Genomic DNA, 15,420 nt, shown 5'->3' on the forward strand with positions numbered 1-15,420 from the left:
ATGGCTGAATGGCTGAATGGCTGAATGGCTGAATGGTGGAGAATGGATGGATGGAAGGAGGGGTAAGCAGATGGATGAATAAATAGATGGAGGATAAATGGATAGAGATAGATGGACGGTGGGTGGGTGGAAGAGGGGTCCTTGGAAGGTGGGGCCATGTAGGAATTAAGAGTATAAACTCTGGAAACAGAGAGGCCTGAGCTCTAATCCCAGCTCCTCCTTTCTTTTCTGCTGGTGAAGCCTCAGTAAGAGAGGAAATGACTGCATCTGCCTTGTCAGGATGTTATGAGGGTCTAAAAAAGGAACGCCCAGGACACATAGTAAATAATAGATGTTATAATTGAAGGGGGGGCTGCTGGGGGTCTGAGCGGAGGGAAAGACAGACACTGATGTGGCCTGGCCACGCTGCCCCTCCCCCTCCAAACCCCCTCTCGTCTTCCGAAGGCCCAGGGGGGACCTGTTACAGGAGTGAGGCGTTTTAAATGTGTATCTCAGTGCTTGTCTCATCTCCTGTGGCTCATCGGAGCCTTAGGGGCAGGGAGAGAGGTAGGGCAGGAATCTCTCATCTACAGATGTGGAAACGGAGGCTCAGAGGGGTCACGTCCCCTGTTTAAGGTCACGCGATGGTGTGAGGTGGCAGCTTGAAGTCACCTGGGTTTCAGGCAGGCATGTCCCTGTGCTGGGCCACACACCCCCCCCTTCCCCTGCCAACCTCGTCCTCTCCATCCTTTTCCCACCATCATTTCCCCACATCCTGCTGGTCCTGACGCAGACCAAGGGCCCTGGGCCACAGGTTCTTATGCCTCCCAACCAGGCACAGCCCCAGGACACACACCGAAGACCGGAATTCCCGCTGCATCTTTGTTTGAGGAGAAATACTTTGGGTTTGAGTCACTGGCACTGAAAAAAGCCTAAAACCCCCAGCTGGCCACATCCGGCAGCTTCTGCTCCCAGCTTTGGGCTTTGGGATGGGGGTGGGGCTGAGGCTGTGTTGACCACACTGCTGGTGGGGGTGGTTGCAGGGCATAGAAAGCCCCTACCGTCCACCGGGGTGACTCAGCTAAACTCGCAGGACGATGAGGAAGGCTAAATAATCATCACCACTGTCCCCTGCTATGTTTGGGCGCCCACCAGGTGCCAGACCCAAGCCGCATCATCTCCTTCAGGGCTCAGAATAGCACAGTGGAGAGTAGTGGGGACTGTTAATCTCCCCATTTCAGAGATGAGAACACTGAGGCTTGGAGCTTGAACAAGGTCTGGGGGAGCTGGGACTCGAACCCAGGCCTGTCTGAGCTCAAAGCTCATCTCTGCTCTTTGTACTGCCAAGAGCCCCGGGATGCTGGGCATACAGGCTGACCCTACCCCCTGGGGGCTGGCTTTCGGGCTGGGAAGACAAGCAGCGAGCGAAGGTCGTGTGCCCTGACGCCAGTCCACATGGGTTGGCGCTGGTGCAGCCACTATGTCCGAGGGACAATTCTTCCTGATTCATATGGGGGGTCATTAAGGCCCAGAGAAGCCCAGAGAGTCAGGGCAGGCCATGGAGCAGGGGATAAAAAAACATGTGGGTGAAATTGATCAACTGGAGTCGACCCCAAGCTCTGCCATTTGCCAGTAGGTAACTTTGGCCGAGGGACTTACTCCTTCTGAGCCTCAGTGTGCCCATCTGTCAAATGGGCACAAGAATAGTCTCTCCCTCATGTAGCATTGTAGGATCACCTAGGTGAAGCCCTCAGTCTGTGCCTGGCACCTAGTGGGTGCCCAGCAGGTACAATTATTCTATAACTGCTTGATGCCAGGAGGGGAGACAGCTGGTAGACACTGGCTCTTTGGTCTCCTGCCCTCAGCGGTGGGCAGGCTCCCTCTCTAGTAGAAGCAGCCTTTCTCTGGAGCCCAGAATCATGACTGGCTGTTGGTGTGACGTTATGATAATCCTATCACCTCTCTGAGCCTCCGTTTCCTCATCTGTAAAATGGGTTGGCAATGAGGACTAGGAATAGTGGATGTGTCTTGCTAGCCTGCTGGCAGGCGCAGAGCAGGTGCTCAAGACATGGCAGCTACAAGAGTGTCCCGCCCCTGCCTGCCACTCACGGTCCAGAGGTGACGATGAGGCTGCGCACTCGGTCGAAGCCGCGGTCTCCCAGGTTCAAGCACTCCCCGGAGAATTCCACCCGGTGGCCCTGGAAGTTCTCCCGCTCAAAGACCACCAGCTGGAGGAGAGAAGCCCCCAGCCCGGGGCGGGGGTGGGGTGGGGCCGAGTGAGTGGGGAGGGGAGTCATGAAGTCCCCATAGACGTGGAAGCAGGCCCCGAGCAGGTCTCATGAGAGTGTGGCTGGATCCCAGGTCTGTGAAATGACTCAGCTGTCCCTCCTCCCACCACCATTAGCAGCTGAGGGTCCTCCTTCAAGGCCTTTATCTGTGCTGTCCCTTCCGCCTGGAACGCCCTCTCCACCACACCCCCCCATCCCGGAGCTCACATTCCCTGTCCTGTTTCAGGCTCAGGCATTACCTCCTCCTCCGGGAAGCCTTCCCGGATGCCCTCCCCTTAGGTGGGCTTGGCTAGGTGCCCCCTCACTGTGCTCCCTCCATCAGCGGTACCAGGAACACACAATACAATGACACTGCTTCCTGTGTCTCTCTCTATGCACCGTCTCCCTCTTTCCTCAAACCCCCCCCCCCAAAGTCCAAGGGTATCTCCAGGGCAAGATGTGGGTTAGTCCATTTCTGTATCTCCAACTCCAGCGGGACCTGCCACAGAGCTGATGCCCAGGAAACACGGGCCCGTCTCCCTGGCACAACGTAGGGGGGCCCGGAAGCAGGCCCCCCACCATGTGAACATCGGCGACTCCCCTCCCCTCACCCAGCCCCCAGTTTTGTTTATTATCCACTTGTTGCCCCAAGTGGGCCATTCCCTTGAACGAAGACAAGTGTCTTTTTTCTCGGAGCCTCAGTTTCCCCAGTTGTAAAGGGAGGAGGCTCTCGTACCCTTGACTTAGCACTTGTCCACCCGAGAGAAACTCCTGCTGCAGGATACCCAGATAAGAGCATCCTGTCCATGCCGCTTCCCGGAGGAGAGCTAGCAGCCACCCGGATGGCTCCCGGGAGTGACAGCCACACTGAATTACACCCGGCGGCCAAACCAACAACCGCAGCAACGTACAGCCATACGGACGGCTGTACAGGAACCTCAGAGTGAGCGCAAAGCAGAGAGAAAACCCCAGGATGAACACATACGGCCTATTTCAGTGAGTGACCAACACATAACCATCAACAAATGTTTTAAAGGAATAACGCCTCAAAATACACAAAGAAGCGAGCAAGCACAGGACGGACAGGGACCCGAGCAGGGCAGGAGGGCAGTGGGCTGGCTCCCGGGGGACATGGAAGAGTTAGCGGATGTTTACAAGGTCCCGGCTTTCAAGACGGGTGGTGGGTGTGTCGGTGTGTGTGTTTAAAAATGAAATAAAAATGTACGACTTGGTAAGTCACTGCGGTAAAAGCCGGCCATGCGCAGACCACATGAGAGGGTGGCATGGACCACGCACCAAGGTGGTGAACCCGTTCTGTGCACCTGACATCGAAACCAAACCCGACCAACCCCGGGGGACCGGTGCCGGCCCGGCTGCCTGGGACCCTTTTCAGGAGGGTCTGAGGCCGTCCCGGGGCCCTAGAGAACCTCCGGGGACAGGGGTTCCCGCTGCTGAGCCAGCCCACGTGTCCCCTTGTTTCGTTTCTTGCTTTCACCAACGCTAGACACGTGCTTGTGTGGGTCAGAGACTGGCAGGAGGAGGGGAGGAGGTGGGGGGGGGGGGGGAAGCACGGGGGGGAGACCAGAAACCCCAGACACCCCAGCCCCAGGTCCTTACCCGGTAGCTCCCAGGGGCCAGGTGCCCCACTGTGGCGGTGGGCATGGGCACAGATGCTGGGGCCAGGGCGGGGCGGGGCCCCCTTCCCCTTGCTCTCGGGTGCTATGGAGGCCTCGGCAGCTGAGACATGGCTCCCACCTGCCAACGCCTGTAAAGAAACCTCTGACCTTGGTGAATGCCGGGCGGGCACCCCCAAGCCGCCTCCCCACTCACCTACCACCCCCTCCACCCTGTGTTTTCAGGCTGCATTCAAGTCATTTCTGCCTTTTCTCTTTCTAAAATGTGAGCCTGGACGGGTTCTGGCCTGACCTCCCGCCCCAGGCAAGGCTGTCCTGACTGGGCACCTCGCACCCCTGATATGCCTCCTCCAGGCCTCGAATGGGGCTGGTCCCTCCACCAGCCGTGCCCTTCCTTCTACCCCGATCTCCTCGACACCTGTGGGTTTTCGCACTTATCACACTTCTTGGAGTGTGCAGCTTCAAGCTGCCTCACCAGGTGAATAACAGGAAGCCACATTGGGGAGGCCTGCAGCTCTGCCAGCAGCTCTGCTGTATGTGGTAATGAGCTCATCTGTTCTTCCCCCTCCCTCCCTGCCCCCCTCCCCCCCAGCAGGTGCTATCTTTCCCCCCTCTGAGCACTCTGCGGCCCAGAGAGGGAAGGGGACCGGCCCAAGCCCACACAGCCACGACATGGTGGGACTCCCCTTTGAGCTCAAGCACAGGGATCCAGCAACAGGGTTACGAAATGCTCTGTCGTTTATCTGATTTATTCTCCCCTCCGTCCCCAGCACGGGGCTGAGCCCCTGGCCGGCGCGAGGTTCTCTTCGAACATCTGTTCAGAGAATGAATGACTGCACGTTCTTGCCTCCCTTCCCAGGCAAACTGCGGCCTCAGGCATTCTCTGGGAATGCTGTGTGTGGGTGCAGGCTGGGGCCTGGGGCTGGGGAAGAGGGAGGCCCCTGGAGGGTGTCTTTAGTGCCTGCGGGGTTCTAAAAGGAGGCTTGTGGTGCGGAGGCGGTGGGTGGAGAGCGCTCTGGTCAATTGCAGTGGTTCCTTGCTGTTTTGGGGTCATGAGTTTTGACAAATGCCTTGTCCTTGTCCCGGGGGGCGGGGGGGGGAGAGCGCCCCCCTTTAATTTTAGAGACAATGTCCAGGGATTTGAGGACAGCCTGACAACGTAGATTGAGACCCTGGGGTCCAGTGGATTGCAGATCGCTCCCCCCTGCCCCCCGCAAGGGGTACGCTGCCCACCGTGGGCAGGCCAGACATCTGGGCCACATCTGTGGCTTCCAGGCTCCGGCCTACTCCCCTGTGTCATCTGTGAATCAACAGTCCCTGGGCTGGGAGTTGGACTCATTCCTCCCTGGAGATACATTCCTGTCCATTTCCTACCTCACTGTCCCCGGGTCCCTCCCCTCTGGGTTCTTGCTTTCTTTGTATCTGTGCCTAGCCCTCTGTTCTCTATTACTGCATTTTCTTCTCTCTCTTCTCCTCCCTCCCGCTCTCCCCTTCCCTTAATTTCTCTCTCTCTCTCTCTCTCTCCTAGGACTGCTCTCTCTGCCTCCTTCCCTCTCGGCCTCCTCTCTCTTCTCCCCTCAGCTCTCAGCAGGGTGGTGGGTTCCCTCGTACCTGGGGACCTGCTACCCCCTGCTGCGGGACAGGCAGCTGGGTGGTGGGTGCTGCGGGCCCCTCGGGGCAGACCCCCCATTTTATAGTCTGGCAGACAGCGGGCCTATGGTCTGGGGCACAAAGAGGGAGCTGGCTCAGCAGGCCCCGGGCACTGAGCTGGGGCCTGAGGCTGCAACCTCGCCTGGGTGACTGCGGAGAGAAGCACTTTCCATTGTGAGCCCAGCACGCGGGCAGAACCCTGATCAGCAGGGGTGTCACCTGGTCCTACACTGATGCCCCGTGCTAAAGCCCTCGCCCGGTGGGCCCCGCTGGCTGCCAACCCTCAGGCAGGGAAAAGGGGAGCCCCTGGAAGGTGGGAGACCAGGACCTGAATCCTGGCTCAGCCACAAGGTGGCTTTCAGCGGGTCTCTGGTCTCTGGAACCTCTGTGACCACAGGGACAAGCAGGCACAGTGTCCCTGCTGGATGCTGAACAGGAAAGAAGGCGATGATGACGCAGGCGATGGGAGATGCCTTGTAAGGTGGATACGGGTACAAGAGCCACAGCCCCCTCACCGAGAGCTTGCTGGGTGCTAAACGCAGCCCCAAACGCCTTTCCCCGCGCCACCTTGGTCAATGCTCAGGACAGTGCACCTTACTTGGTACTTTCATTATACCCATTTCACAGATGAGCAAGGCGAGGGCACAGAGAGGGCAGAGCCAGGAAGCAGCCCAGGCAGGGGGGCCTGCAGGCTTCATTCTCATGATGTCTGACCTGGGCCCTGGCTTGATTTCCTGCTTCTAGACAGAGGGCGATTGCGGGGGGGGGGGGGGGCCAAGGAGAAAGAGAGGGGTAGAGACAGGGTCAGGACAATGGGACAGTTACCAGAAGTCATAGCGTCCGCTTCCCTCATTTCACAGATGGAGAAACCAAACCCATGGAGAACAAGTGACTTCAACAAAGTGGCCTGGTGTGACTCACAGAGGAACTGCTGAGCCAGGCCAGCCTGCTGTCTCGCCCCCAGCCCCATATGGGCCTGGGGGAGAGGGGCTTTCCCGGGGTCTTGCCCCCCCTGCAGAGGCCCCGGGACCCACATTCCCCTTGGAGCCCAGCTCTGCCTTGAGATCACGGTGGCCTTGGGTCCGCTCGGCTCTCCCCCTCCCCCCTGCACCCCCTCTGTCCCAGGTGCTTCCTCCGTCTTTCATCCTGGGCCAAGGCCGGGGCGGGGGGGGGGGGGGGGGGGGGGGGGGCGCAGGCAGGAACCACAGGATAGAACAGCCACTGGAACGGGGCCAAGACACATGGGTGGTGGGGGCCACCCACAGCTTTGGGCTTCAAGGCCAGGCTGTCTGGCACGGTTCCCTGTCTCCCGTGGCGATGGGGCTGCCTGCCAGGGGGTGGGCGCAGAGGTAGGGGGTTGGCCCCCCATGCCCGGGGGCTCCATCCTGAGCACTTTCCTGACGTGGCTTCTGGAATCCTCACTGCGATGCCGGGGTCTCTGGGATCCGTCCTGTTTGCAGACGGGGAAACCGAGGTAGCTCGCTCTCCCCGCTCTCTCAGCCTCTTGGCTCATCTGTACAAGGGAATGGGGAAGCCATGTCTCTTTAACTCCTGGACTAAAGTTCTGAAAACCATGCACTTTCGGTTTTCTATGAGTAACGACTTCATCACGATCATGTTGATTATTCGCAGTGATGAGGATGACAATGATGATGGAGGTGCAGAGTACTTCTTAGGTTCCAATTGCGGCTCATGTGTATTTCACGTTTCCCCTCACTATACCGCTCTCTGAGGCGAAACCAAGTTACTTTGTTGCACCCATTTTACAGACGAGGAAACTGAGGCTCGGAGGGATTAAGGAACACGCTCAAGGTTTCCCAGCCAGCAAGAGGGGGATGAAAGCCAGGCAGCCTGGCTGCGTTCTCGGCCTTTTATCTTTAAGGCCACCCTTCATCCGAGTCACGCACTTGATGGGGCTGCTTTTAATGGAACCCTCCCAGGGAGACACATGTTGCCACTTTGTAGGCCCCTGGCTGAGGTCAGACACCCACCAGGTCACCCAGCTGTTCAGAGGCAGGACTGGATTCACCCAGGGTGGGCTGGTCTCTGCCATGCTCTTCCCGGCGCTGTGACAGGCCCCTTTTAGGTCACATCAGAGTGTGGGAAGAAGGTGAACAAAGCAAATTCTACAAACCCTGGCTATCGGGCGGGTGCGCTACGGTTTGCAAGGCGTGTTCGCACCTACCAGCTCCTTCATCCCGTCCGCAGAGCCACCTGAACTTCTCTCTGGGCTCTGTGGACCCTGGAGGCCCTGGCCCGGCCCACCTTTCCTGCCTGGCTCCCGTTGCTCCCGTTCAGGGTCCCTGAGCTCCAGCCCAGTCGGGCTACCAGCTCTTTCTCACACACTGGCTTAGAAAAGTATTTTCTTCCATCTCACTTTGTGCACATCCTCCTCACCCTTCAGAGTCTAGTTTCAATGCCGCCTCCAACAGGAAGCCTGCCCTGATTGCCCCTTCTGCAAGAGGAAAGGAGAAAGGTATGGGCATTTGTTGAATGTATATTGTGGTAGGCATGTGACATAACATCACAACACCCCGGTGATGTAGTTTATTCGTGTCCTGTTTTATAGTCAGAAACGGAGGAGAAATGACCTGCTGCAGGTCACACGGCTAGGAAGGACCAGGTTTTGGGACTCCTTGTCCAGTGTTCATTCTCCTGCTCCAATCAGGGGTCCTATGGCGCCGATGAAGGCTGGCCTTCCTCCGCGTGCCTTCTTTGTGGCTGATCCCTGAGGGAGGCCACCTGCCCCTCTCCCTCCCAGCCAGTGGTGCTGACACCTCTCCACTGGGGCTTCAGCCAGGACTGCCTTTTGTGCTTGCTGCTCCCTTGCTGAGTCGGGGCCTCGTGTCCCGGAGGCCCTCTCCCCTCCCTGCCGATAAGAGCCCGACCTCGGCTGGTCCCAGGCCTGGCGTGTTCTGTGGGTCCGTCTCGGTAAGTCCCAGGCCCGGAGAAGGAGTGGCATTCGAGCTCTGAGTGAGTATCCTGGGAGGAAGGGGAGGCCAGGTCCTCAATCCTGGAGACATCACGGCGCCATCCTGCCTGTCTTTCTCCTCCTAATCCCGGCCGGGCCCCAGGCATCAAGCCTAGTACCTGCTCCCCTCGCTGGAAACAAAATTATTCCTGGAGTCCTTGCTTCAGTGTCCACCGTTCGAGTCCCCTGTGTGGGTCAAAGTGCTGTCTTAGGGAGGCTCTTGTAAGCTGGGCACCTTGGCACTTGCCAGGGGGATGGGTTCACCCCTTGCCAGCCACATAAATCTCCCAAATGGGGCTCAGAGGCGATGGGACCCAGAGCGGGGGTGGGGGCTTTGAGACGATGATGGGGAGGAAGCACAGGAGAAGGGATTGGCCACAGATGGAAAGGGAAGGAGAGGGCGGGGCCGAAGCTGCCCTTTGCCCCCAGCGCAGGCACATCTGGACCCCTCTGGATCCCCATCCGGCTCCATCTCGACGTCGTTGTCAAGGAGACAGCAGCGTCGGGGCTGGAGTTGTCATGTTCTTCTCTTGGGCAGGAAGAGGGCAACACAACCCTGCAATGCACCAAGCCCGCGGGGCACTGGAAGGTAGGAAGAGGCACGGGGGTGTCTGGGAAGTGGGGGCACAGGTCCAGGAGAACCCCCATCCCCACCTCCATTGAATCCCCACTTCACCCCGTAGGGGGGGGGGTTGGTGTTGTGAGGGCTCATGTCACAGCGGATGGAACCGATGCTCAAAGAGGAGAAGGGACTTGCTCAAGGTCACACACAGGGCCTTGAACTGAACTGGGGTCTTCCGGTCCCCGAATTTAACCCCGACACTCCCCGGCAGAGATGGCGAGCCGGTGATTGCACAGTCTTCGGCATTATTTCTTTGACCTCCCCTATGTTTTGTTTGTTTTTTTTAAACCGAACCTTTACATTTGTCATCTGCTTTAAAAATTTTGGAGGGTCCATGGAGAAGTCCCGATTTAGTGATTGTTCAGAGATGGGAAAGTCGGCCTGCATTCCCAGGTAGCAACAATAGGAGGCGCTGTGCAGAGGCCAAGCATTTACACGGGGCCTTCGCCGCCTTCCCTGCCTGGCACCTGGAGAGGCATCTGAGTTTGCAATCCCCGCTCTCTCTGTCCCGCCCCATTGTGAGTCCTGGGGGGGAGCCCCTAACCCTTCACCCCTTCACCCCCACGGGCTCCCCTTTTCTCTCTGCCGCAGATTGCGGTGTGGGACCAGGAGGGCTTCCAGGGCCGGCGGTAGGAGTTGGCCGCCCAGTGCCCCAGCGCGCTGGAGCTGGGCTTTGAGGCCGTGCGGTCTCTCAAAGTGCTGAGTGGAGCGTGAGTTGGGAAGGGGACGGGCTCTGAGCCAGGGAGAGGGAGGCAGGAGGGGATCTAGCCAGGGGGGCTGGGACTTTTAGAGGTTTCAGGCCCTGTCCCCAGGCCCTAACTTCCCAATGGGGCTGACGTGCTGGGGTAGGTTGAGTACCGCCCAGATGTAGGGGGTGCCACTCACATAGATCCTGCCCACTGCATGAGACACACGGCGGGGGCTGACCTTGAGAATGGAGCGCAGGGACTGAAAAACCCCTCTTAGGCATAAATCTACAAGCAACATCATTTGCCCCAAATGGAAGGTAACTATAAAAACATAGTAAAAAAAAATGCTATTAATCTTTAGCGGAACATTGTTGCCTGACTGCGGCTGGGAGCATGAGCTATGTGTCTGTTTTTTTCTAAAGAGAGATTGACGAGATGTACAAAGGCGTTAAGGACACCCCGATACCGCGACAATGAGCCTGTTCAGACCAGCACCATCCAGTGGGACGTGCTGTCGTGATCAAAATAGCGGACATCTGCAGCCGGTTTGGGAACCACGGGCCGCACATGGCCGCGGAGGGCTGGGAATGAAGCTACCGGGATCAAAGACCTGAAGCTTTGATTTGGCTAAATGTATGTTTAATTGGCAACATGTGGCTAATGGCTACCATGTTGGTCAGAAGTTCCTAGAAGGCTGGGAAGTAGACGGAAAGGAGTCATTTCATGCTGTGCCTGTGAGTGCCACCGAAGGCCACGCTGAGTGGCATTTTTGCATCTCACACCACGGTAAACACTTTCAGTAGAACATTCTGCTCCGAGCAGGTGGGGGCCTGGGGCTCAGACGGGAGCAGTGACCTGGGCAGGGATATGGCCAGCAGGCCAACAGATTGGGCCGGTGAGAAGGCAACAGGCTCGGGTGGACTCCGGCAATGCATCCCTTACATACACAGCCAGGGCGGGGCCAGCTCGGTGTCAGCCTCCTGGGCCCCTTGTCCCAGAGGACGACGCCAAAAACAACGGGCCCTATGCAAACACCCTCCGCTCCCTCCTCCTGGGATCACGACTAAAAATGCCTCCTGACTTTGCTGAATGCCTCCCCGGGGCCAGAGTCCCCCCTGCAGGACAACCCTGGGTCTAGAACTCCGGGGAGGGGGGCTCTGAGCTCTTGCGCTCTGTCTGTCTGCAGGTGGGTGGGCTTTGAGCGCCCTGGCTTCCAAGGGCAGCAGTACGTGCTGGAGCGGGGCGAGTACCCGTGCTGGGGCGCAGGGAGCAGCCACACGGCTGAGAGGCTCACCTCCTTCCGGCCTGTGGCCTGTGCTGTGCGTCCTGCTCCCCCTCCTCCCAGGGGGCCCCCTCCGAGCTCCTCCAGTGGGGGCTTGGGAACCTTGGGAACCGGATGTCCCAGAGTTCAGTGTCTCAGGTCCCTTCTTCAAACTGTGGGATGTGGCAGTCCCTCCCCTCTCTGAGCCTCATTTTTGTTTTTTTCATCTTGCAACGGGGCCCTAGGACTTCTGTTGTGGGAGGAGGAATGTTCAGCATCTGGCCAGAAGCCGCCACAAACATTCCATCCATGGCCGCTTTGTTTATGACCTGAGTCTTCTTCTTCTTCTTTTTTTTTTTAAAATGTTTTATTGATTTTTTAACAGAGAGGAAGGGAGAGGGATAGAGAGTTAGAAACATCGATCAGCTGCCTCCTGCACACCCCCTACTGGGGATGTGCCCGAAACCAAGGTACATGCCCTTGACCGGATTCGAACCTGGGACCTTTCAGTCTGCAGGCCGACGCTCTATCCACTGAGCCAAACCGGTCGGGGCGACCTGAGTCTTCTTTTTAGGACTCAGGGATGCTGGGACGAGCCGGGTGGGGAGGTGGCAGGGCCAGGTGGGGAGGACGGGCCTGGCTTCCTCCTCCTGGTTTTCTGCTTTTCCTGCTGGTTATGGGGTATGGGTGCAGGTGGCCATTATTGCCCCCATTTTCCAGATGAGAAAAAAGGAGGCTCTGAAAGGTGTAATTTTTTTGTTCTTCAAAAGCAACGTTTATCAATTTACAATCACACAAGCCACACCTATTGATCGTCTCAAATTCAGGAAAAACCCTGAGATGGCAGAATAAGAAAATCAAAATCACTCACACCCATACCTCTGAGGTGGATGCCCACAGTTTACAGTGCTCGGCACTTCACTACCTTTATCTATATATCTACCCACACATAGCATTTTGTTATAAAAACTGAGTCATAACAAACCAAAGGCTGGGAAACCAGCTTTTCTCATGGGCAAATATAGCACAGGGATCCTCCCGGGTGATTCGATCTAACTTATAACATCCTGTCCCAGGGCGCCCTAGGATTCCATTTTGCAAATAGGATCATTTGTCCGTTCATTCCTCGAACGGCCCAGGCCTTGTGTCACGACAGGGACCCATGGTGGACTCTGGCAGATGCAAACCCCGCTTTCACACAGTGTGCAACTTCGGGTCTCATTTACTCCCCAGAAACAACCCTGAAAAGCAGATGTGGTTAGTTTCCGTTTATGGGTTTGGAAACGGGCTCAGAAATGCTGTGTGACATGTCTAAGTTCAGTCAGCTGGTAAGCGGGGAGCCGGATTCGAACCCAGACCTCGGCAAGTCACAGCCCAACACACCAGTTTAGCTCCTAACCCCTATTGTTGGGTATTCAAGTTGTCTTCCCTTTTTTCTTTTTCCTTCCTCCCTTCCTCCCTTCCTTCTTTCCTTCCTTCCTTCCTTCCTTCCTTCCTTCCTTCCTTCCTTGCTTCCTTCCTTCCTTCCTTGTCTTTCTTCTTTCCTTCCTACTATTATCACCAAGACTTATTTATTCCATGATTATTTTTGTGCAAATTTCTGAAAGGGCAAATGGAATACTTCCTGTAAGGTTTCTGGAGCCTGTTGCCTTATTGCCCTGTTATCACCAAGACTTATTTATTCCATGATTATTTTTTGTGCAAATTTCTGAAAGGGCAAATGGAATACCTCCTGTAAGGTTTCTGGAGCCTGTTGCCTTATTGCCCTTTCAAAAGAGTTGCGAGAGAGACTGATTTGGAGACAAGGGTGGGGGCGGGGTGGGCAGAGGAGGCACCCAGCTGTGCGCTGGAGGGTCTGACCCTGTGCCCTGTGCCTGCAGAACCACCGGGACTCGAGGCTGACCATCTTTGAGCAAGAGAACTTCCTGGGCAGGAAAGGAGAGCTGAGTGATGACTATGCCTCCCTCCAGGCCCTGGGATGGGATGGCAAAGAAGTGGGCTCCTTCCACGTCCAGTCGGGGGCGTAAGTGCATCCCAAGCTCTGCCTGGCAGGGACGGCGAGGGTGTTGGGAGGGTTAGGGACACCTCCTGGGACAACCATGGATCTCTGGTCTTTGTCCCCACCCCGGGGCCTCTCTAGGGTAACAATCTGCCCTTTCCCCTCCTCAGCTGGGTTTGTTGCCAGTTCCCCGGCTCCCGGGGTTTTCAGTACGTGCTGGAGTGCGACCACCACTCAGGCGACTACAAGCGTTTTCGAGAGTGGGGCCCGCATGCCCAGACCTCCCAGGTGCAGGATCCAGCAGTGAGCAGCCCGCCCCCCCCCCCAGCCCCGGGCTAAGCAGGGGGACCCGTGCTGAGCTGGCAGGGGGGTGGGGGAACCCGCACTTGTCTGGACCAGAGGAGCCTGGAAGCTGTCACCTGCTCTTTTCTCCGCTCCCAGCCCCTGCGATCCCGAGTGAACCTAGCCCCCATGTGAGCCAGTCCATGCACGCATAGTCAGCACGAAAAACTAAAATAAAAAAGTAATCAAAAAGGTCCGGGGTTAGCTCGTGCTCTTCAATTTTATGAATCCTTTGAAAGCCCCGATTTTTAGCTTTGTTAATTGCCTCTGTCATCTGTCTGTGTTTTCGTTCACTGAGATTTGCTCTTTAGTATTCCTTTTTCCTTCTATCGACTCCGGGCTTACTTTAGTTTTTGTTTTTACTAGATTTAAAAAAAAATTATTGATTGATTTTTAGAGTGAGAGGAAGAGAGAGAGAGAGAGAGAGAGAGAGAGAGAAACATCGATGTGAGCGAGAAATCTTGATCCGCTGCCTCCTGCATGCCCCCTACTGGGGATGAAGCCACAATACCAGGAATATAGTTGGCAACCTTTCAGGGCAGGGGCTGATGCCCAACCAACGGAGCCACACCGGCCAGGCTATAGATTACCTCTAACGTCATAAGCCATCTGGCTCCTTTTCCTCACTCCCTTCCTCTACCACAGTGAGTCTCGTAGAGACAGGAAGGGTGGGGTCCTGAACAGCCTGCCCCTGCTAGAAAAGATAACCTTATCTGGCTCAGGAAAGGGAGGGATGTGTTTAGGAACATTTGCACTTAATTGTTAACTCCCCATTGTATCGTCCCATTCATTCAAATGATCCTATCTGCCCAGGACCCACTGAGCACCAAGCCCTGGGAAGTGGTGAGCAAGACGCATAAAGTCCTTCCCCCACCCAGTCAGATGGGGAAGGCAGATATGTCTGTGGTGGATGGCAACACAGAGCTGTGGGGGAGGGAGCGTGGGGGCTGTAGGGCTGCGAGAGATAAGAATGGGCCTGGGAGCCCGGCCAGTGTGGCTCAGTGGTTGAGCGTTGACCCACGAACCAGGAGGTCACAGTTCCATTCCCAGTCAGGGCACATACATGCCCGGGTTGTAGGCTCGATCCCCAGTACGGGGCATGCAGGAGGCAGCGTATCGATGAGTCTCTCTCATCATTGATGTTTCGGTCTCTCTTTCCCTCTCCCTTCCTCTCTCTGAAATTAATAATAATAATAATAATAATAATAAAAAGAATGGGAGAGGCAGGGAGGCCGATTCTCCCTGGTGTTTTTCTCACTATGGGTTGAATAAGGTGTTGGAAGAGCATTAAAGAGATAATGGGGAAAATGCTGGGTTCATGCTCTCCTTTTAAAGAATTAAGAAAGTAGCCCCTCACACTTTAGTCTGAATAAAGGAGGAGCATCTCACCTATCATAGGAAAGCCTTGGATCCCTGGGAACAAAGCAGGCAATATTTTCTGAATGAACGAATGAATGAACAAATGAATGAACAAATGAAGGAGGGGGCCTCATCGAAATTGGATGGCGGCCTTATTAAGGGCCAGCCGCAGTGAGAGCCAGAGTGAGGCTGGCAGCCATAAAAAATGGGACCCCAGATGTGTGCTGATGGCTGGAGTGACAGGCAATAAAAAGATGATTTGTCAGGGGCGATTTCGGGAGGGGAGGAAAGAGAGCGTGAAATTATTTTTTATATCTTGCCAGGAGACCAATTTTCCTGGGTTATAAAGGAAAGGGAACTTGAATTATTGATGGGATTTGTCCAGAAGTAAGTGGTAAGCACGGAACACCCATCATCCAGAACATTGCCCTCAGCCAACAGGACCGATCACAGGGGCCGGGCTGTCAACCCTGAACCAGCGTCCCCTTGGCCCAGAGGGGGCAAGGCACTTGCTCAAGGCCACACAGCAAACATGATCCATGCTGCGGCTGCTTCCAGCCTCGTCGCCCAGCTACTCACTCACTCGTGGCAGGGATGGCGACGACTATTTGAAGTCGCACACTCACCTGGGTCTGAATCCAGGATCC

General features: G+C 56.3%; 2 protein-coding genes across 2 annotated transcripts in view; one reads left to right on the top strand and one right to left on the bottom strand.

Moving 5' to 3' along the window:
* CRYBB1 (crystallin, beta B1) overlaps positions 1 to 4,433 on the bottom strand; it is a 12,441-nt gene extending 8,008 nt beyond the window's left edge. The window contains 3 exon segments of the mRNA XM_005869805.1: positions 2,089 to 2,207; positions 3,864 to 3,965; positions 4,356 to 4,433. Of these exon segments, the coding sequence (XP_005869867.1) occupies positions 2,089 to 2,207; positions 3,864 to 3,965; positions 4,356 to 4,433 (299 nt within the window).
* A 2,670-nt stretch (positions 4,434 to 7,103) lies between these two features.
* CRYBA4 (crystallin, beta A4) lies at positions 7,104 to 13,549 on the top strand. The gene is given in 9 exon segments (XM_005869806.1): positions 7,104 to 7,188; positions 7,935 to 8,006; positions 8,292 to 8,461; positions 9,040 to 9,090; positions 9,715 to 9,833; positions 10,999 to 11,131; positions 12,954 to 13,096; positions 13,243 to 13,375; positions 13,514 to 13,549. Coding segments are annotated over 9 exon segments (942 nt in total).
* The last annotated feature ends 1,871 nt before the right edge of the window (positions 13,550 to 15,420 follow it).

This window comes from Myotis brandtii, unplaced genomic scaffold (assembly GCF_000412655.1).
Source record: "Myotis brandtii unplaced genomic scaffold, ASM41265v1 scaffold303, whole genome shotgun sequence".
NCBI lineage: Eukaryota > Metazoa > Chordata > Mammalia > Chiroptera > Vespertilionidae > Myotis > Myotis brandtii.